This window comes from Melanotaenia boesemani, chromosome 16, assembly GCF_017639745.1.
Source record: "Melanotaenia boesemani isolate fMelBoe1 chromosome 16, fMelBoe1.pri, whole genome shotgun sequence".
Taxonomy (NCBI): Eukaryota; Metazoa; Chordata; class Actinopteri; order Atheriniformes; family Melanotaeniidae; genus Melanotaenia; species Melanotaenia boesemani.
In genome coordinates, this window is record NC_055697.1 from 3,264,849 (window position 1) to 3,288,051 (window position 23,203).

Here is a 23,203-nt window from a genome sequence, read left to right on the forward strand (position 1 = left end):
GAAAGTTTTCCACTGTCTCCTGGTTTGATGTCTACAAATGGAAATGTATTCTCCATGATGTGAACATTTTACATCTCAACAAATAGAGTGTTTCAATCTGAACAGATCGATGTTAAATGTCTGATTGATCAGGAAGAAAAGACATTTGATCTGAATGGAAATGATTGAGTTCAATCAATGGTAATGTTGTCTCACACTGATCGATGGATGTGCCTGAGGAGCAGCGGTGGGGGGTTAAAGGAGCTTAATGAAGAAAAAACATTCTTGAGGAGTAGTAGTAGTAGTAATAATAATAATAATAATAAGAAGAAGAAGAAGAAGAATAATAATTAGGCAAGTTTATTTGCAGCACGATCCAACAATGGGTGATTCAAAGAGCTTTACAGAAAATAAAAAGCATAATTTAACATTAAAAACAAAAGAAAAAGGAAAAAGAAAGAACATTAGATAAAAACAGTTTTAAAACATGACCAAGTTTAAAGATTCCAGATTAATAGAACCAGATGCAGATTTGGACTCTAAATAAAAACTATTGAAATGCAGCAGAGAACAGATGGGTCTTTGACCAGGGTCTAAATAAACTGAGTGTTTTAGCTGATCTGAGGCCTCTGATGTATTTTGGTCCTAAACCATTCAGAGCTTTAAAGATCAGCAGCAGAACTTTAAAATCTATTTTCTTAGGGACAGGCAGCCAGTGTAAAGACCTCAGAGCTGGACTGATGTGGTCCACTTTCTTGGTCTTAGTGAGGACTGGAGCAGCAGAGTTATGAATAAGCTGCAGGTGTCTGACTGATGTTTTAGGTAGAACCTGTAAAAACACGTTTACAATAATCAAGCTGACTAAAGATGAAAGCAAGACTAGTTTTTCCAGGTCCTGCTGAGACATCAGATCTTTTACCCTTGATATGTTCTCAAGGTGATAGCAGGCTGATTTTGTAATTCCCTTAATGTGTATTTCAAAGTTAAGGTCTGAGTCCATCACTACACCCAGATTTCTGGCCTGGTTGGTGGTTTTTAGGTGTATAGACTGAAGCTCTGTGGTGACCTTTAATCGTTTCTCTTTGGCTCCAAAGACAATCACCTCAGTTTTGTTTTTGTTTAACTGAAGAAAGTTCAGACACATCCAGTCATTACAGGGTGTGCAGAATTATTAGGCAAGTTGTATTTTTGAGGATTAATTTTATTATAGAACAACAACTATGTTCGCAATGAACACAAAAGACTCATAAATATCAAAGCTGAATATTTTTGGAAGTTGGAGTGGGGCTTTTTTAGTTTTAGTATCTTAGGAGGATATCTGTGTGTGCAGGTGACTATTACTGTACATAATTATTAGGCAACTTAACAAAAGCCAAATATATACCCATTTCACTTATTTATTTTCACCAGGGAAACCAATATAACAACTAAAAATTTACAAATATACATTTCTGGCATTCAAAAACAAAACAAAAACAAATCAGTGACCAATATAACCACCTTTCTTTGCGAGGACACTCAAAAGCCTGCCATCCATAGATTCTGTCAGTGTCTTGATCTGTTCACGATCAACATTGTGTGCAGCAGCAACCACAGCCTCCCAGACACTGTTCAGAGAGGTGTACTGTTTTCCCTCCCTGTAGATCTCACATTTGATGAGGGACCACAGGTTCTCTATGGGGTTAAGATCAGGTGAACAAGGAGGCCATGTGATTATTTTTTCTTCTTTTAGACCTTTTCTGGCCAGCCACGCAGTGGAGTACTTGGATGCGTGTGATGGAGCATTGTCCTGCATGAACATCATGTTTTTCTTGAACGATGCTGACTTCTTCCTGTACCACTGCTTGAAGAAGGTGTCTTCCAGAAACTGGCAGTAGGACTGGGAGTTGAGCTTGAGTCCATCCTCAACCCGAAAAGGTCCCACAAGCTCATCTTTGATGATACCAGCCCATACCAGTATCCCACCTCCACCTTGCTGGCGTCTGAGTCGGAGTGGAGCTCTCTGCCCTGTACTGATCCAGGCACGGGCCCATCCATCTGACCCATCAAGACTCACTCTCATTTCATCAGTCCATAAAACCTTAGAAAAATCAGTCTTATATTTCTTGGCCCAGTCTTGACGTTTTATCTTGTGTGTCTTGTTCAGTGGTGGTCGTTTTTCAGCCTTCCTTACCTTGGCCATGTCCCTGAGTATTGCACACCTTGTGCTTCTTGGCACTCCAGTGATGTTGCAGCTCTGAAATATGGCAAAACTGGTGGCCAATGGCATCTTGGCAGCTTCACGCTTGATTTTCCTCAGTTCATGGGCAGTTATTTTGCGCCTTGTTTTTTCAACACGCTTTTTGCGACCCTGTTGACTATTTTGAATGAAACGCTTGATTGTTCGATGATCAAAAGCTTGGCAATTTTAAGAGTGCTGCATCCCTCTGCAAGACATCTCACTATTTTTGACTTTTCAGAGTCCGTCAAATCTCTCTTCTGACCCATTTTGCCAAAGGAATGGAAGTTGCCTAATAATTATGCACACCTGATATAGGGTGTTGATGTCATTAGACCACACCCCTTCTTATTACAGAGATGCACATCACCTGATATGCTTAATTGGTAGTAGGCTTTCAAGCCTGTACCGGTTGGAGTAGAACAACATGCATAAAGGGGATGATGTGATCAAAATACTCATTTGCCTAATAATTCTGCACACACTGTAATCTCCTCAATAATACATTTAAAAGAGCCTGCATGGGGCCTCAGTCTCCTGGTGACATTGTAATATATATCTGTGTGTCATCTGTGTAGCTATGGTAACTAATATTGTTTTTTATGACCTGTGCCAGTGGGAGCATGTAGATGTTAAACAGAAGAGGCCCCAGGATGGAACCTTGGGGAACTCCACATGTAATTCTTGTCTGCTCAGATGTAAAGTTTCCTATTGACACAAAGTACTTTCTGTTCTCTAAATAAGATTTAAACCAGTGTAGTGCAGTGCCAGAGAGGCCCACCCAGTTCTCCAGTTGTTTAAGTAATCTATTTATACTGTATCAAATGCAGCACTGAGGTCCAGTAAGACTAAGACTGACATTTTTCCATCGTCTGTATTCAAACATATGTCATTAATTACATAATAATAATAATAATAATAATCAGGGCAGGATTAAAAGTGCAGAGTGGGCACATCTGGGCACAGTGTCCCAAGCTCCTCCTCCCCACCTCAACATTGTGAATATTGTCCATGATACAATGTAAAACTACATTTTTAACATTTCTCAGCCAGTGATACCAACAGCAGCACTACACATGGGGCAGGGCTCCAGACTAACTTTCTTTTACCAGGAGCACAGCTGCCCCTAACTTATAGTTTTAAAATGTAGGGGCGCACACTGAAATCACCTTGCATAGCAAATATTCCCATTTCCTCTCATTTTCACTGTATCAGGGATAAATACTTGAACAATAAATTCAGTAATTACAGTGTTTACACTTCACTTTTTTTTTTTTTTTTGCAGTTGACATAACATAAAAAAAAAAACTTACTGGTCGCACTAATACAAAACAAGTAGACTTAGAACTTGATTTGATTTGATTTTCACTTTGTAGTCGAAGCAGAAAGTCAACTTTGTCCCCATCATCCACCACAGGACATGGTATGACTGGTCCATGTAGTTCCTGGTAATAAACAGCTTCAGGGACTGATGCTCCTCCAGCCACTGTCGCCACTCCTCAGTAAGAACAGCAGCTATTGGCTGTCCTAGAAGTAGCTAATTAGCATAATCAGCCTGGTACATATAGTTGTAATGGATGCTGCCATAAAGAGGGATGTAGTGGAAAAGCCAAAATTAATGAAAAGACAACCTAAAAATGTTTAGAACATCAAAATAAATAAAAAAATAAAATAAATAACAATTCTATCAATATTTTCTCGATTTTTTTAGTTCAGTTTTTTAAGTGTATTTTGTTTTTCAATAAGGAGTCTGGAACATGTCACAACACTTTTAACTTTTTAAATATTTTTGTCCACACTCTTCGTTAACAGACGTTACTGTGACGGTAAACCAGCAGGATCCTCCAGCAGCAGCTTTTACGTTTCATTTCCAGCCTGGTCATGAAACAGAGGTGAACGTCGTCTGAATGCTGCTGCTGCTGCTGCTAGAAGACCAAGCCTCGTATGAGAGGGTCTGCACAGCCCCGCTCCTCGTTGGGAAGATAAACTACCTTCATGCACCTCAGTCTCCAAAAGTCTCCAATAAAACCAGAAAAACTCGCTAGGGGGTCTGAAAACTCGCTAAATATAGAAACAAAGTCGCTAAGTTGGCAACACTGAGGAATAATAAATTCCCCCAAGACCCGCCTCTTTCCACACATAAGCCAATCACAGGGCTCGTTCGTCCCCGCTCACACACACATTGGCTGTCATCTTCTTCATTGGTGTTCATCTCCTTTTCTCGTATTGAAGTTAGTAAGTCGGCAAACCAGCAGCTAATTTGCGCATTATTGTGAACTACTGGGCTGAGGAGGGGAGCAGAAATTGGTTAGCGACAAAATAAATTCAGTTATAACTACTACAAAAAAAAGACTGGCAAATGTTTTGGTCACCATTGTAGAGTGAAAAATTCACTCGCTCTTTTTTAGTCGCAAAATGTGACCATTTGGTTGCACTCTGCATGGTGGTATGGTGGTTAGCCTCACAGCAAGAAGGTCACTGGTTTGAATCTCGGCTGGGGGGAGGTTCGAACAGTGGCCTGTCTGTGTGGAGTTTGCATGTCCTCCCCGTGTATGCGTGGGTTCTGTATAGTAAATTAACACTAGGATTACAGGATTTTCAATTTGATCTTCAGTTGATCTGTTGCTTTTCAAATCAGGTAGTTTTGGAACCAACGAGCAGACAGTTCTCAACACAGGCTTCTGACTCTGCACCTCACAGAAATTAGATGAAATTTGTAATGATTAATATCTTTGTGCTAAATCTTTATTTTACAATAGATGCATTTAACACTAGAACGACCAAGATGGTTATTTTTACCGTTTTAAAATGTGCACATTCAACAACTTTGTCAAATAAAATCATGAAGCCTTGCTGGTCCCTGACTTTTCCTAAAACTACACAAATTTTCATCAAAGTTAGTTGTAATATTTAGTATGTAAAGAACAGAAGAAATGTGATAATTTCTACCTATTTGGGCTACAGGTGGTCATTTTGACCTTACAGGATTTTTGTGCTGTTTCTAGTTTTAGATTCCTGTTGTTCTGGATCAGATCATGTGCAAGTATTCTGTAAAGGGTGGGATGCAGAGATGGATCCATGCTGATTTTTACATCATACTGGACCTTGTAGGACTAAATGTCCAAATCATCAGCACATTAAAACACACCTCAAAGCAGGTTCTGCAGCAGCTGCAGAGGAACATCCAGCAGAGTTGGTGAAGAAAAGCAGCCATAAATGTTCTTGCTGGACCACAGTCGTATCAGCTACACACGCGCTGCCGTTGTTTGAAAAGAAGTATGTGGAAAGAAAGCAAGAATATTTATACAGTCATGCCAATCGACACTATTAACTATGAGGCTAAAACAGCTGTTTAGAAGTCTGTCAGGGACAGGACACAGGAGGTTTTTGTTAAAAAAACTGAGTCTTTTTATTTACCCTAAAAATCTAAGTTTTACAAAATCCAAAAATTCAACTATACAAACTGATAAAAGAGGCCAACTAAATATAACTTGACTCAAAGTCAGAACGACGTAGAACTTAAGCAAGCAAACAAATGAATGAACATAGCAAACAAACTGACCTCCTGAACAATCAAACAGGTGAACTTAAATACAAGTTGAGCTAAACCAAGAGTAAAACACAAAAAGGGGAAATCCAACGGCTACTAGAAATTGCACTAACCAAAACCTCAAAATAAATCCCCAAACACCCCTATGACACTGCGGCATGTGGTCAAGTCCAATGTAGCTGGCAGCAGCCTATTAAAATCCTTAGCCCTTGGTTCCTTTGCTGCAGCATGAAGAGGCTGAACTCCAGGTAACTCAACGAAAGAAAGAAATATTAATGCAAAACATAATTTAACCTTACAGTGCCTAGGTGTAGTTAACATTGCTAGGTATGAAAAATTAAAGTAATTTAGTAATAAAGTAATGTGAAATGGAATGTGTGGTATTGAGACTCAGGACTGCAAATAAAGTTAAAGTAGATCTACACTTGTGGTCAGACATCTGGCCTGATGCTGCTGAGAGGAAACAATATCAATGTCATGGGGATCCATCTACACCAGGGGCCAGTCTACCCATGTCCAACAGCAGCAACCATCCACCCATTAGGACAGACCGGGACCCACACCACAGCCATAAGGCTGCAGTGCATGGCCCCAGCCATCCCAATAAGTGCAATCAACGCGGCAACAGCCCCCAGACTGAGCAGGCAAAACCCCCGGTGTGGAGGATCCCCATTAAAAAAAACACTGCATTTAAAATGTAGTTAAGATTAAATAACCTTAAGAAACAATAACAACGGCTAAGAATGAATAAATTAATAAATAAATAGGAAGTAGTACAGTTGTGTGAAATGAAAATAAAACAATGTGAAATAAAATGTTACAAATTAAGATAAAATAAAATTTAGTTTAAAACAAAGCTAAAAAGGTAGGTATTAAGGCTCTTTTTAAAAACATCAACAGTCTCTGCAGCCCTGAGGCCCTCTGGGAGACTGTTCCACAGTCGAGGGACGTAACAATGGAAAGAGGCCTTGCCGTATGTCTTGGTCCTCACCCTTGGAACAACTAAACGGCCGGTACCAGGGGACCTCAGGGTCCGCAAGGGTTCATGACGTAAAAGAATGTCCAATAAATAAGAGGGCCCAAGACCATTAAGACATTTATAAACTACTGAAAGAACCTTAAAATCAATCCTGAAATGCACGGGGAGCCAATGCAGCAATTTTAAAACTGGTGTAATGTGTTCCCATCCTCTGGTCCTCGTCAGACCTCGTGCCACCGAGTTCTGAAGTAGCTGTAGGTTTGAGATGGACTTTTTGTTAAGACCAGAGAGCAGGGTATTACAGTAATTTAATCTACTAGAAATAAAAGCATGCATCAGCACTTTCGTGCTGGCAAGAGAGAGAAATGGGCAGACTCTGGCGATGTTTTTAAGATGATAAAATCCAGTTTTTGTTATATTTCTGATGTGTGGAGTAAAATCCAGCTCAGTGTTGAAAAGAACACCCAGATTTCCCACACACAGAGAGGGCTTAAAATTATGTAGTTTTGATAAAATGATCTCTGTCTTGTCCTCGGGACCGATAATTAAAACTTCAGTTTTGTCCTGGTTAAGCTGTAAGAAGTTCTCTGCCATCCATGAGTTTGTATCTAAAATCCAGTTTAAAAGGAGCCCAGGTCATCAGGAGACACAGCAATGTAAAGCTGCGTATCATCAGCATAGCTGTGGAAATCAATGCCGTGTCTCTTCTAGACATCCCTAAGAGGCAACATGTAAAGACTTAAAAATATTGGGCCTAAGATCGATCCTTGGGGAACCCCACACTTGACTTTATGGATTCCTGAGGAGCAGGTATCCATACTTACAAAAAATTTAGTAAAACCATTTAAGAGCAGTACCCGAGGGGCCCACCAGACTTCTGAGTCTGTCTAATAAAATCTGGTGATCAACTGTATTGAAGGCGGCACTAAGATCCAGTAAAACCAGGACAGAAATTTTCCGTGAGTCTAAATTAAGTCTAAGGTCATTAACAATTTTCATAAAGGCCGTCTCGGTACTGTGGTTTGTCCTAAAACCAGACTGATATTTTTCTAAAATCTTGTGTTTATTCAAAAACTCATGCAATTGAATAAAAACAGCTTTTTCTGTCATTTTACTTTTAAAAAAAAAAAACGGTAAGTTGGATACAGGTTGGTAGTTATCAAGAATGTTTGGATCTAAATTACTCTTCTTCAGAAGGGGCCTCACCACCGCAGTTTGAAGGCAGCAGGGAAGACACCCGTCTGAAGAGAGTAATTTACTATGTTTAAAAGCTCAGGCTCAAAGAAACCATAAAATGTTTTTAAAAGCGATGTGGGAATTGGGTCTAAAGGGCAGGTTGTTGGATTTATGTGGGAGAAAACTCAACCAAGCATCTTTGCATCAACCAGGACCAAACTCTCCAGCATTTCCTCAGGTAAAAGCAGAGGTTCAGGTCTGTTAAAATCAACATTAAATTTAGATAAAAGACAGGATCTAATAACATTGATCTTATTTCTGAAGTGGTCTGCAAAGTCCTCACATGCTGCATCTGATGAAGGCATGGAGGACTTGTTAAAATCTGTTTATTAAAAGATCAATGGTTTTAAAAAGGAATTCTGGGTTATTTTTGTTATCTGTGATGAGGTTTGAATAGTAGAGTTTTGTTGCCTGTTTTACTGAATTATTGTAGATTTTGAGTTGTTCCTTTAAAATTTCATAATGGACTGTTAATTTTGTTTTTCTCCATTTCCTCTGTTCTCTCCTGCAGCTTCTTTTTAACTAATTTCTTTCCTGGCTTCTCCACTGTGCTTTTCATCTAACTCCTGATGTTTTTGTTTTAAGTGGAGCTGCTGAATCAATGACTGATTTTAGTTTGTTGTTAAAATTGTCAACAATAAAATCACACAATGCAGGTAAGATCTAATCAGGAGTTTGGTTTAAAATGTCAATAAAATTTGCAGCCACTTCAGAAGTAATATATCGTTTCCTCACAGTTCCCACTGAGGTCTCCCATTGGCTAAAACTGGTGATGTTAAAAAACACACAGTAGTGGTCTGACACAGCCAGGTCAACAACAGAGGACATGCCAGCGGACAGGCCATAGGTAATGACCAGGTCCAGGGTGTGTCCTCTGTTGTGAGTAGGTACACGTAGTACATGCTGTTTAAAACCCATACTATTTAAAATATTTAAAAAGTCGCTGGCGTAGGAATCACCACTGTTGCCAATGTGAAGGTTAAAATCACCAGTTAAAATTCTGTTTTATTTAATGTGTTTGGTTAATTAAAACTCTGAAAACTCTTTAATAAAACAGGAAGAAGGGTTAGGTGGTCTATAAATTGTACTGGATAAAACAGGTGGGTTGTTAAAAACAAATGAGTGATGCTCAAATAAAGAATAGTTTTTCAATTATATTATTTGTGCTGATAATGACTGCTGAGCAATCGAAGCTGTTCCACCGTCCTTTTTACCTCCCCTGATAGAAAATAAAAAATTTAAATTTGGGTGAGGCACCTCAGTGAGGGTAACTGATGCATCAGTGCCGAGCCTAGTTTCAGTCAAAAAGAGACAGTCAGTACTATTATCTAAAATCAGACCACTGATAATAAAGGATTTGTTTGACAGCGATCTGACATTTAAAAGAGCCATGTTGAGTGTTGCAGGAAAGTTCAGTTGTTTGGCGCTCTCACCATCCTAAACTAAGAGAATACACCTTCTTCTCTTCAGTTCACCACTCCTTCTCTAGAATAGATTATATTTTAAATAGTAACTCACTAATGGGCGACATTTCAGAGACTCAGATACATCCAATCAGCATCAGCGATCACGCACCAGTTTCATTCACTCTGAGAAACAAAAATAATAAACCGATTGGTCAAAGCTGGAGATTTAACACCTCTTTATTGAAAGATCCTGAGTTTATTGATTATTTTAAAAAAGAATGGTCAATTTATATAGAAAAAAATGACATGCCTGAAACTTCAGCGTATCTCCTTTGGGAAGCAGGAAAAGCAGTAATGCGAGGGAAAATAATTTCCTTCTCCTCACATAAGAAGAAGAAGGAAACAGCAAGAGTTTTAGAATTAGAACTCAGGATTAAATCATTGGAGGAGCTTACCGCATTTCCCCTGAAGAGCACACAATGAATAATATAAGGAAAACTAAATTGCAACTTAAAGAAATTATAGATAAAAAAACACAATTTTTAGTGCAAAGACTTCGCTTGGAGAACTTTGAACATAGTAACAAATCTGGAAAGTTTTTAGCAAATCAACTAAAAACAAACAAGGAGAAAACAACAATCTCCTCTGTTAAAGATCAAGACGGAAACATCAGCCATGACCCAGACAAGATAAATGACACGTTTAGAAGCTTCTATAAAACATTATATGAATCACAGATTAATCCAACAGATGAACATATTGAACAATTTTTAAATAACATTAATCTACCAAAACTAAAAAATGAAAATAAAATAAATTTAGATGCACCTATTACTGTAGATGAACTCCACGAAGCTCTCCAACATATGCCCAACAATAAAGCCCCGGGTCCAGATGGTTACTCAGCAGAATTTTACAAGGAATTCTGGACAACGCTAGCTCCTACATTTTATAATATGTTGTTAGAAATACAGGAAAAACAAAAAATACCGCAAAATATGAACTTAGCTAATATAACACTATTGCTAAAACCAGGCAAAGACCCCACACTTCCATGCAGTTACCGTCCCATATCTTTAATAAATCTAGACCTGAAAATAATTAGTAAAGCTCTTGCCAGAAGGATAGAAAAAATAACCCCTCTTATAATACATCCGGACCAGACAAGTTTTATAAAAGGTCGACATTCATCTACTAACATGCGTAGACTAATTAACCTCATAGATTACTCTACTTTACATAATCTAGAATCCACAATCATTTCTCTAGATGCAGAAAAAGCCTTCGACAGGGTAAACTGGAAGTTTCTATTTGCAACACTAGACAAATTTGGGTTTGGGCCTTCTTTCATAGAGAGGATTAAAATATTATATAATAACCCAAATGCATGTGTGAAAACCAACGATCAAACTTCTCCAAGCTTCCGCTTACAGAGAGGCACCAGACAGGGCTGCCCACTCTCCCCCTCACTTTTTGCCATTTTCATAGAGCCGTTAGCAGCTGCTATTAGACAAAATATAGAAATTAAAGGAATCCAGGGCAAAAATATAGAACATAAAATAAGTCTTTATGCAGATGATGTATTACTCTTCCTTCAGAACTCACAAACATCACTCTCTCAGACAATCACGGTTATTAATAAGTTCTCATCAATATCTGATTATTCTATTAACTGGTCTAAGACTACAGCCATGTCCATCAACTGTGACCTACAAAACATCCCTAATATCAAAATACAGACAGGAAACATTAGATATTTAGGTATAAATATTTCCCCCAGATTATCAGATTTAAGAAAATTAAACTATGTTCAGCTACTAAAAACAATAGAAGATGATCTCTTACGGTGGAGGCGCTTACCCATCTCACTAATGGGAAGAGTTGCCACCATTAAGATGATGATCCTACCTAAAGTTAATTACTTATTTTCAATGATACCCACTAAACCCTCCACCAGTTGGTTTAAATCTCTGGACTCTTTCGTATCGAAGTTTCTTTGGAAAAACAAGCCGTCACGTATCAGTCTTAAAACTTTAAAGCAGACTAAAGATAGAGGAGGACTGGACCTACCAAACTTTAATCACTACTTTATAGCTAACAGGCTGCAGTACATCTCCAAGTGGCTCAAACCCAGTTATCTGGATGAGCCGTGGCTAGATGTGGAGCAGGCTTTGTGTGAGGACTTAGTCATCTCTGACCTGCCATTCATCAGCTCAACCATTAAACCATATAAGTGCTTTAAAAGCCTTAACATCCGTTTTTCCTTAATGGCTTGGTGGGAATTCTGTAAGATAACCAGATCTTCCCTCTTTCCATGTAGACTTACACCCATCTGGAACAACCCTGACATCCTGCAGAACAAAAAGATGATAAACTTCACTCAATGGAAGACTAAAGGAATACAACAGTTAGGACAGATAATAGAAAATGGAAACTTGGTATCTTTCAGCACAATAATCTCACAGTATGGAATCATCAGTAATAAATTCTTAGAGTACCACCAACTAAAATCAATTATATGTAAGAAGTATACCCCTGTACAGTTAGACTTGCAGCTTCCTATCAGAACAGCAGAATTCCTGAATCATAATACTCCAAAATTATTATCAAAAATATATAGATTACTTGCAAAGCTAGAAGACAGGATATCTCTCCCAACTTCAAAATGGGAAGATGATTTATCTAATAACTTTGATCAGAAAAGATGGTCACAAATATGTTTAAACACGTTTAAAATGACTCAGAATTCAAATATACAACTAATACAATTCAAAATTCTCCATAGAACTCATTATACAGGACACAGGATGTTCAGGATGGGCCTTTCACCATCAGATATCTGCCCACACTGCTCTGAGAACACTTCTGATAGCTACATCCATGCGCTGTGGTCCTGCACACCTGTCCAAAGGTTCTGGATTAAGGTGTGTGAAGATCTCTCAAAATGGTTTAATACCAGTTTTTCTGCAAACCCCACACTTTGCCTACTGGGCGACCTGGGTGACACCAACATAGGAATACACTCCATAAACTTGGTCCTCGCAGTCTTATGCATCGCAAAGAAAACTATTCTTGTGAACTGGAAAGATAAGAATAATTTGTCTATCCAGCAGTTTAGAAATCTCCTGTTAGATCACATCAGCATTGAGACAATGTCTGCCTCCTCCAGGAACCAATCAGATGACTTTCATTCCCTCTGGTCCCCTGTGACTGGCTACATCACTTAATGTAGGTGGAGGATTGCGGCTTCGCTGGGAGGACGGTGGATGTGGGTGGGGGGTCCCTGGTGGCTTCGGGTCTCCGGTTGTCTCCTGGGTGGGGATCTCGGCTGCTCCACTGTTGGGTCGGCTGGGGGTTCCGATCTGGGCGGGCGGCATTGGGTGGGCCCCGGGGTGGGGCTGCCTCGTGGCGGTGGGGGGTGGCTGCCGGGGTGCCTGGGTCGGTGTCCGTCGGCCCCTGGCCGGGTGGCCGGTCGGGCCCGGGGTGGGCCGGGTGGGGGCCCCGGGCTCTGGGGCGTCGGGTCTCCCCCCGCTCCTGGGGGTGGGGGGTCTGCCGCTGCTGGGGGGGGCTGGGCCCGTCCGGATGTGCCGTGCCGGGGGCTGGTTGGTCCGTGCCCTGGTGCTTGGTCGCAGCCCCAGAACCTGGGTGGGGGTGTGTGTGTATATAGGTGGGTGTGTGTGTGTGTGTCTGTAGGTATGCTTGTGTGTGGGTGGGTGTAGAGGGATGTGTGTGCTGTACGTGTGTGTAGGTGTGTATGAAGGTCTGGGTGTGTGCGTCTATGTGTGTGTGTGTGAGGGGTGTGCGGGTGTATGTGTGGAGGTCTATGTGGGATGTATGTGTGTGTGTGTGAAGGTGTGTATATGTGAGTGTGTGAATGTGGAGGTCGATGTGTGTGTGGAGGAGTGAAGGTGTGGGTGGAGGCGTGAGTATATATGGAGGTGTTTGTGTGTATATGCAGGTATGTATGTGAGTGTGTGTGTAGTGGTGTATGTGTATGGAGGGGTATGAGAGTGTGTGTGTATGTGGGCGTGTGTGTATGAAAGTTTCCATGTGTGTGTATGGAGGCACCGGTGTGTGTGTTTATAGGTATGTGCCTGAGGTGTGTGTGTGGAGGTATGTGCACGTTTTGAGGTGTTTGTGTATAGAGGTGTGTGAGAGGGTGTGTGAGTGGCTGGAGGGGAAAAAAAAAAAAAAAAAAAAGGGTGTGTGTGTTTGCAGGGGTTAGGACGTGTCCTCTGGGGGGCGCCCTGGCCGGGTGTCGGGGGCGTGGGCCTGGGGTTCCCTTCCTTCGCCTCGCCCCCCTCCCACTCAGAAAGAGGAAAGTGGCCCCTTGGGCTGGTGGCTGGCCCCTGGGAGGGTTCGTGGCGTGCCTGGGTTGGGTGGCTGCTCCGGGCCTGTGACGCCCTTCGGGGCAGGTGGAGGACGGGGGCGCCCTAAGCCGCTGGCGGGTCGTCTTCCAGGGGGGAGGTTTACTCCCCTCTGGACCTACATCTCCTGACCCCTCCTCTCCCCCACTCTTCACTACATACACAGGTAGGGCTGTGGGAGGTGTGCTTGTTGCGCTGGGCGGGGCAGGGGGGTCATCATAGTGGCCCCATTGCTTCGCCAAGCGGCAGCATGCCTCCCAGCTTTTAATTCCACTTAGTCACTGAGCACAAATAACATTTGCAACATACAAACACGTTTTGGGGGGCGGAACATGCGAGGTCAGGTGGGTGGGACTGCTCAGGTGGCCCCACCCCCTCCTCAATGCAGTTACTGCCCCCCAATTTTAACTCTTTTTTTTTTTTATTTTTTATTTTTTTTAATAGCAAACAGCACATAATATATTCCCTCACTAGTGGGGGGGGGAAGGGGGATGGGGTCTTTAAGCGCCCCTGTCTCCATGGATGGCCCGGGGGCGGGGTGGGCCGGGTGGCCTGTCGCATTGGCCCGGGGCGTGGGCGGGCTGTCCCGGAGGATTCTGGCTGCTGGTCCTGGGGGGAAGGTGCTGTTTTGGGGGTGGGGAGTGGGGGGCTGGGGCGGGGTGGGGGGGTGGGGGCCTGGCTCATGTCTCCTCGCCTCCTGGCTGAGGCTGTCCCCCCGGGACATAAGGTGGCGGGAGGATGATGGTGAAAGGATGGTGTTTGTGTGGGAGGAAGGTGTATGTGAGGGAGGATGGTGTATGGGTAGGAGAATGGTGTGAGGATGGGTAGTGGAAGGATAGTGTGTGTGTGTGTGGGAGGATGGTGTATGTGTGGGAGGATGAATGGTGGAAGGATGATGTGTGTGTGGGAGGATGGATGGTGTATGAGAGGGAGGATGGTGTATGTGTAGGAGAATGGTGTATGTGTGGGAGGATGGGTAGTGGAAGGATAGTGTGTGTGTGTGTGGGAGAATGGGGTATGTGAAGGTGGATGTATGGTGCAGAAGAGGGAGGATGGTGTATGTGTGGGAGAATGGTGTATGTGTGGGAGGATGGGTAGTGGAAGGATAGTGTGTGTGTGTGTGTGGGAGGATGGGGTATGTGAAGGTGGATGTATGGTGTATGAGAGGGAGGATGGTGTATGTGTGGGAGGACGAATGGTGGAAGGATGATGTATGTGTGGGAGGATGGGGTATGTGTGGGAGAATGTATGGTGGAAGGATGGTGTGTGTGTGGGAGGATGGATGGTGGAAGGATGGTGTGTGTGTGTGGGAGGAAAGAGTATGTGAGGGATGGATGGTGTATGCGTGGGAGGATGAATGGAGGAGTGGAAGGAGAGTGTGTGTGTGTGTGTTTGTGTGTGTGTTGGTCTGGGGGGGGGCAGGATTAGTTCTCGGGGTGTGCGGCTGGGCACTGGGGTGTGGGGCTGGCCTCTGGCGGTGGCCGTCTGGGCGGGCCGGGTCCCCCCGGGTGGCGTGCTGGCCCTCGGCCTGTGGGGGTGGGGGGTGTCCCTGCGCTCCTGGGCCCGGGCCCTCTGCCCCGTCTGTCCCGGGCGGCCGGTGCTCGGGGGGGGTCGGGGACTGCTGGCCTCGGCCTGCCGGGGCCGGTGCCCTGTGTCCGCGGGGGGGCTCCTGCTGGGGTCTCCTGCTGCTGTCTTCCTGGGCGGGCGAGTGGTCGTCTCTGTGGACCGGTCGGGGTCTGTTACCTACGGGGGGGCTGGTGGCCTGGGTCTCGGGACCGCTGGCCTGACTCTGGCCTCTGTTCAGGTGAGGTGGCATCTGCATGATCACTCTGCATGGTCACTCCTTCCTGAACGTCTCCACTCCGTATATTCGGTATGTTGACACAGTCTCTGCGTCGCCGTGTGGCCGAGTCCTCCAGCATATCCACACAGGTTTCTCTGCGCGTGTTCTTGAATACAGCAGTTTCACTTATATCTATTATCATTTTTTTTTTTTTTTTTCTTCAATATACCTTTTCTCTCTATTCTTATAATTATTCTTAAAATTTTATTATTATTTCTGTTATTATTATTATTATTATTATTATTATTACTCTTATTATTATTATTATTACTATTATTATTATTATTATTATTATTATTATTATTATTGTGATTATTATTATTGTTACTATTATCAACTAGTTGTGTAATGACCTACTGGCTAGGATGATCTTAGCTATATATGTTGTAAGTAGTATGGATTACATGGTCTTTTGTATGATGTCTGAAGTCCCCACCTGCACTCCCCACACCCTTTCTGTCCCTCTCCCTCCCCTCCCTCTTCTCTCTCCCTTCTTTTCTCTCTCTCTCTCTCTGTCCCCTCCGGTCGAGTCCAGCATTAAGAGTTTGATTTAATAAAGTTTTTCATATCATCAAGAGGGACTTTATACATGTAGTATAAATCCCTGCTTGATAGAGTAAAATTGCCCGGCACCAGACGGCAGCCAGACATTCATTCTGTTTGCAACGATGCTGGACAAGACAGGTTAAAAAAAAAAAAAAAAAAAAAAAAAAAAAAAGGAAAGTTCAGTTGTGAAGTTGTGTATACGGGTTCTGTATGTAGGAGCTGTATGTATGGGACGTATACATCTGACGGTACAAGTATGTGGATGGACATGTCTGTGCTGTCTGCTGGTGATGTGTACTGGTATGTGATGTATCAGAGAGTAAGTTTTAACTGGCAGAGGTGTGTACTGGCTGGACCATCAATCTGAAACAGCTTTGAAGGACTGGAGGGTGAGATCCAGGACAAGCAGAATACTGAGAAAGAAGAATACATTTAAAAAAACTGAAGAAATCACAAAATTACTGTAAAATTTCAGAATAGAAATACAGTTTATAGCTGATGATTTACAGCTGTGGGTTTAACAAACATGGCTAGAAAACCCAGCAGAAGGTCTCACCTGAGCTGCTAGGTCCAAACACCTTTACCTCTGTCTTCTTTTCATTAAAGTTTAAATAGTTTAGGTCCATCCATGTTTTAATATTCTCAAGGAGAGCTATAAGAGGTTTAACTGACCAGGCATCTCTTCGCTTTAACGGTATGTAAATTTGTCGTCTGCATAACGATGGAAAGAGATGCCATGTTTTCTGACAATAGACCCTGGAGGGAAAGGATACAGTGAAAAAAGTAATGGCCCTAAAACTGAACCCTGGGGGAATCCCACATGATAGAGGAGCAGGGAGTCATATCCAGCAACTTTTACAGAAGATGTTCTATTAGCCTGATTGGACTCAGACCAATCCAGAATAGAGCCACAGTGCCGACCTGGTCACCAGAACTACCACATTCATCTGGTTTGCTGCTCAGCTGATGAGCCTGTGTGGATGTCCACTCTGTGCCTGCAGAGGATCATGAGGAGCAGATGGACTATCAGGGTATCTGCTGGCAGACGGTGACTGACACCATGGCGTGCACCCAGCCCCTTGGCCCAGACCAGAAGACCACCTACACCGAGTGCTGCTGCCTGTATGGAGAGGCCTGGGGCATGGACTGTGCCCTGTGTCCCCGCAGAAACACAGGTACAACACCTGTTCTGCAAATCTGAAAGGGTTGAAGCTGAACTGCTTTTGACTAGCTGAAATGCACCAATCAGAGGAGACAATTACTTTCCTTCCTGGGTTTTTTTACCCCGACAAAAAAATTATTATCTTGATAAATAATGTCAGATATCTTAATGATGTCGTCATTTCTCATTCTTCTCTCCTTCATCCTTCCTCTTCTTCACCACCTCAGAGCACTACGCCGCCATGTGTAATCTTCCTGTGGGCGAGGAGCGGCGGTCGTATGGTCGCGATGCCCTCATTGCCGGTCCGGTCCATGAATACGAAGTGGGCCCAGACTATCCTCAGCCCATCCCAGCGTTTTCTGAGGAGGAAGAGCGTGAGTACTTCTCTGCTCCTGCATCACATCTTGCTGTAAAGCAGTAGTTCTCACATCTTCCATGTCAAGTACCACCCGAGAGAAGATCCTCCTCTCCGAACAGCACCTGTACGAGCGACAGTAAAACCCATCAGACTTCAGCTCTTAGTTCCAGATTAAAATATTATCTATTATTAGGTGCTGAGTGATGGCAGCTGTCATTGTGACTAGAACTGATGTTTAAAATTTCTTAAAATACTTCTGGTTTTGCTTTTATATACCACATATTGTATTATGAAGACATTAAAGGACAAATTCCCCTGTGGGGACTATAAAGTACATCTTATCATACGTGAAGAAAGAAAATGTTTCCCAGTACCATGTTTTATCCATTAACCCTCAGCACAATCTCACCTGAGCTGTTCATTATTTTTTATTTTCAGCTGTTTTATAAACATATCGGGCCAAAATATACACAAACCATCTGAACCAAACAGAAAAAAGTTCTATTTATTACAATAAAAACCATCATAGATCCCTTCTTTCTGTTTGGTAAAATGACAGAAAATGATATGATGATACACAAAGTCTGTCCAGGTTTACAGTCAGATAAATTTCTTTGAACCATCATATCTCTGGTTTCTGGGCAGAAACTGGGAGACAGTTTCTGATAAGAACCTGGTGAGCTGGACCCTCATTTACCAACCCATCTTATGCACAGATTTGTGTGTATTTTGTGCATGAGAACATTTTTACTTGTGAAATTTACCATCTTTTGCTTTTACTTAGAAAATGTTGTTAAACATCAAAAGATGTCCAACCTGCATACAGAATCTGGTGGTGGAACAGGGAAACTTAATTCTGCAGGTGATCTCAGCATCAAAGTTCTTTATTTGTTGGAAATAATAATAATCACACAGCAATTGTTTAGCAAACAAAAAGCAGACGTGGAGCGTCACTGATTTTAAAGACACCTGTGACAGATGGGTGAGAACTGATCATCATTGATCTGATGTTAACAAACGATGTTTTAAACTCATAAGAATGATTCTGGGATGATTGTGGAATTATGCTAAGAATGATGCTGGAATGATGCAGGAATTATGCTGGCATGATGTTGAAATGATGCTGGCAATGATTGTGGAATGATGCGGGGATAATGCTGGGAATTATGCTGGAATTATTCTGGAAATGATGCTAAGAATGATTCTGTAATGATGCTGGAATGATTTTAGAATGATCCTGGAATGATGCTGGGAATGATGCTGGGAATGATACTGGAATGATTCTGTGATGATGCTGGAATGACTTTAGAATGATTCTGGAATTATGCTGGGAATGATACTGGAATGATCCTGGAATGATTCTGGAATTATGCTGGAATCACTTTAGAATGATTCTGGAATTATGCTGGGAATGATGCTAGAATGATGCTGGAATGACACTGGGATGATGTTGAAATGATGCTGGCAATGATTGTGGAATGATGCGGGGATAATGCTGGGAATTATGCTGGAATGATGCTAGGAATCATGCTAGAATTATTCTGGAAATGATGCTAAGAATGATTCTGATATGATGCTGGAATGATGCTGGAATCACTTTAGAATGATTCTGGAATTATGCTGGGAATGATGCTAGAATGATTCTGATATGATGCTGGAATGATTCTGGAATTATGCTGGAATGATGCTGGAATGATTCTGGAATTATGCTGGAATGATGCTGGAATGATTCTGGAATTATGCTGGAATGATGCTGGGAGTATATGTGTAAGTTTAGGTAAGTCTTCTACATGAATATTACATTGACATTTTTCTTGAATTTTCTTCATAGTTTGCCATCAGAAGACATCTCCCTTTATAAAAAGAGTTAGCTTCAGTCTCAGGTTGGCTCTGCATCCCTCCCTCTGCTTAGTTTTATGGCAGTAGACTGTAACGGCAGAGACTTCTTTAGATCTGGGATCACGCTGGTATGAACGGATCATGTGACATGTTCACAGCACCGTAACATAAAACCAGCTCATCTGGAGCTCAGCTTCACTGGAAAGTTCAGATCTGCAACTCCCTTCCAGTTACTGTTTGACCGATTTGGACCGTGTGAAACCAGTGATGTGATGGTTTGAACCACAGTTTAGAACTATGAGTGTTAGGACAAGGCTACCTCAACCAGGAGGTGGAGATAAAGCTCCAAACAGGTCAGGAGGTTCAAGCAGCAGGTCCCTGTAGCTTTGGAAGTTTTCCTCATGAATTAGACTTCCCACTGATTCCAGATTAGGATGCGACGTGTTTATGAGCAAAATCAGCACCTTTAACTCGTATATGATCATCAGGATGCAGCTTCATGCCACCATGACCCCAGCTTTCCCAGCACAACACACACACAAGCTGGAATCAGTGTTCCAGTAGTGCTTCTGTAGCCATGAACCCTGAACATCCAACTGTAAACCACAACACGGTAAAAACAAACCAGCACACATAAAAACGACGAGTTTCAGTCGCATAAAGCGACGATGGCCTTTAATCAGACATTAAATTTATCCAACTACACTTTGCTGCCATCTTGTGAGAACAGATGAAAATGTAGTTAAAATACTTCATCAGTCCGAGGAGAGATTATATAAAAGATTAAAGTGACATATGAGTACAATATAACTGGGAAATGTCAATATAATAAATATAATAGATGTAATATATAAGACAGATCAGAACCACTGAGTTAAAAGAAGATCTCTGGCAGTTTGCGTTTGGGGAAGATGCATTCATGTTGGCTATGAACACACGGTCTGCTGGAGCCTGAAATATCCGGCAGGTCCGCTTCTTACCGGCTTACAGCAGGTGATGTACAACACGTGGGATTCATCATCAACTGATTACAGACTAGCCTGCAGCGACTGGCCTCATGTTTCATAAATCCTTTTTTTTTTTTGACTTACGAGCGTGATAAATGAATATGTAAATAAAGGTAAATAAATGAGGGCTCCGGTTTTCTCCTGATTCTTCTTCTTGGTTTTTATGGTTATTTGTCAAATTGGTGGAATAGAACCAGAGTGGTGAAAGTTACATCTGTACAAGCTGAAGTTCAACAGAGCATCGGAAAATTCACTAAGCCATTTAAAATTTTACAAAACTGGACGATGTACAACAACATCAGCATGTGGACAGTTTGACAAATGTAGTTTATAAAATATTGTGACGCACTTTAACATCTTAATTAAAGCTCCATTACAGAACCTTGGCAGATTTTCCCTATATGTCCTCCCCTAACGATGGCTAATCCACCACAGTCTTCATCCTGTCTCTTCTCTGAGATCTCCCTAGCCAGTGAAAGTCTTGACTCTTGTTTCATCCCGTGCTCTGTTCCTTTCTCTCTGTCTTTTCCTGTCTTGCTCTGATCATGTTTTTTTTGGGTTACTTTGCTGAATCAGCCACGGTGCCACTGTGCCGATATCAAGTTGCTAGTGTGTGACGCGACGCTATAAAGCGAAACTCTGTTGTAACATGTTGCTCCAGGCTGGAAAATAAAGAAGTGGTTTCTCAGTCTTCAGACGTTGCTAGGCAACGACGGCTCCAGGAACAAACATAATCATTGTGTGCCATCAAAACGATGTCAGAAACAGAGTTTTAAGGTTGGAAACGTATGTAGTGTTTCTTTAACACCCTGGCTATTACTGTTTTACTGTTGTTCTGGTTTGAAGTCAATAATATTCCTTTTTTAACATTTTCTTTTATTTTTCGCTTTAGTCTCCTTCTGCTGCTGATGTTATTTTTTTGTAGTTGCATTGGCCTGATTATATTCCTTCATATTTACATTTTTATTCATTCATTCATTTTCTATACAATTTAGTCTGATTCTGGGTCCCATGGAAGTCGGAGCCTATCCTGGCAGTTACCAGGTGAGAGGCATGCACACCTGGTCAGGCTACCAGTCCATTGCAGAACAAATAACCTCTCACACCCATTTCTAGGGAGAATTTGGAGTGAGCAGTTAACACGAATGTCCCTGCTCCGTCTCCCAAACTGACTGACCAGTTCTCTGTACTCATCCATCACGGATACTCCCAAGGCTTTTTATTTAAGCTTTCTAGAGCATTGTGTCACCTTGTTTAGAGCCAAATACTGCAATATGTGCTTCAATATGTATTTATTATCAAGCTTAAACGTGACAATGTAAACAAGATCTCTAAAATCAGTATTAAACTTTTACTTTTCCAGACATCTGCTGTTTATCTCCACAAACTGCTCTTTAGTGCACATCTTCTGCAACAAAAGGATGAACGTGAACTGTTTTCACTCACTTGCAATTTTCAGAATAAAGATCATGCTTTAGTATTTACTGTCTCTATCATCTCATCTGACTCTTCCTTCTTTCTCTACAGGCTTCATCACTTGTTTTCCTTCCATCATTTCCTTCTTTCCTTCTTTCACTTGCTGTTTTCCATCTTTACTATTACTACATTTTTAGTAGTATAGCCGAGTTTAAACTAGTGGTATACTCTGATTTTTCTTCCCAGTCTCGAACATCCCTGTCCTGGAGCAACACACACATACAAGAACCACCAACCTCATTAATACATAAAGTAAACATACACACAAAGGTGAGACCATGAAAGACTGGTTTTTATTCCAAATGTATTGTAAGCAACATAAAATGTAAAACACTCTTTAAAACTCTTTAACTACTGACCAGCCAGTGACCTGGAGGGAAACAAAAACATCAGTAAATAACATAATAAAACTGTTCTTTTTCTATCTATATTTGAACTAAAACAGCATTTGGAAACCAAACATCCAACACTAATGGGAAAGCCGTTTTCATCTACTACGACACACACACACACAAACACACTCACAGCAGTGGGCATACCAGCGAAATACGTAAACTTCACCACTTGATTTAATGCAAATGTGTAGAACAGAAAAGGGCAAGGCTAACGGTTTAGTACAGCTAGCTTAACCTTCGAAGTATCAAGTACTGTCACGAATGATCTGCCTAATGTTCATTTAATTTTTAACAAATACAAGGTTTAAATTTGTGGTTTACCTGTTTCGTGTGTTGGCCCAGAGTCTTGCTGCACATTGGCAGCGACCAGAACTGAAGAGTTGTCTCTCTTTAAATAAAAAAACGTCTGTCCATTTTTGACTGCTGATGATGACCACTCAAACACCAGAGTTCAGATTAGGGATAAAACACTGGGCTGTCAGCCAATAAAACACAGAGGCTTCTCCGCTTCCATAAAATTCCTCTGTGATTGGTCATATTGTTGCACCTGTGTTGCATTTACAGAAGCCAGGAAATTACAAAGCTATTATCTTCTTTAATGTCATAAGGCGGCTGAGGGAATCAAAACTTATTCCTTCTGGGGTGAAAAAAACATTCGGGGTTTGATGTGAAATGTTCGGTGCTAGAGACAGAGGACTTCTCTGAAGACAGACGGGCTGGAGGTGGAGACAGAGGGCGTCTAAGAAGACAGACTGGCTAAAAGTGGAGACAGAGGATGTCTCAGGAGAGGGACGGGCTAGAGGTGGAGACAGAGGACGTCTCAGAAGACAGACTGGCTAAAA

General features: G+C 42.0%; 1 protein-coding gene across 4 annotated transcripts in view; it reads left to right on the forward strand.

The window, feature by feature from the left end:
* The window catches only part of ltbp1 (latent transforming growth factor beta binding protein 1), a 216,987-nt gene that overhangs the window by 189,444 nt on the left and 4,340 nt on the right, over positions 1 to 23,203 (forward strand). For all 4 annotated transcript variants that reach the window (XM_042010090.1, XM_042010092.1, XM_042010093.1 and 1 more), the window contains 2 exons: positions 17,126 to 17,299; positions 17,514 to 17,660. In XM_042010090.1, the coding sequence (XP_041866024.1) occupies positions 17,126 to 17,299; positions 17,514 to 17,660 (321 nt within the window). The remainder of the gene's footprint in view (positions 1 to 17,125; positions 17,300 to 17,513; positions 17,661 to 23,203) is intronic.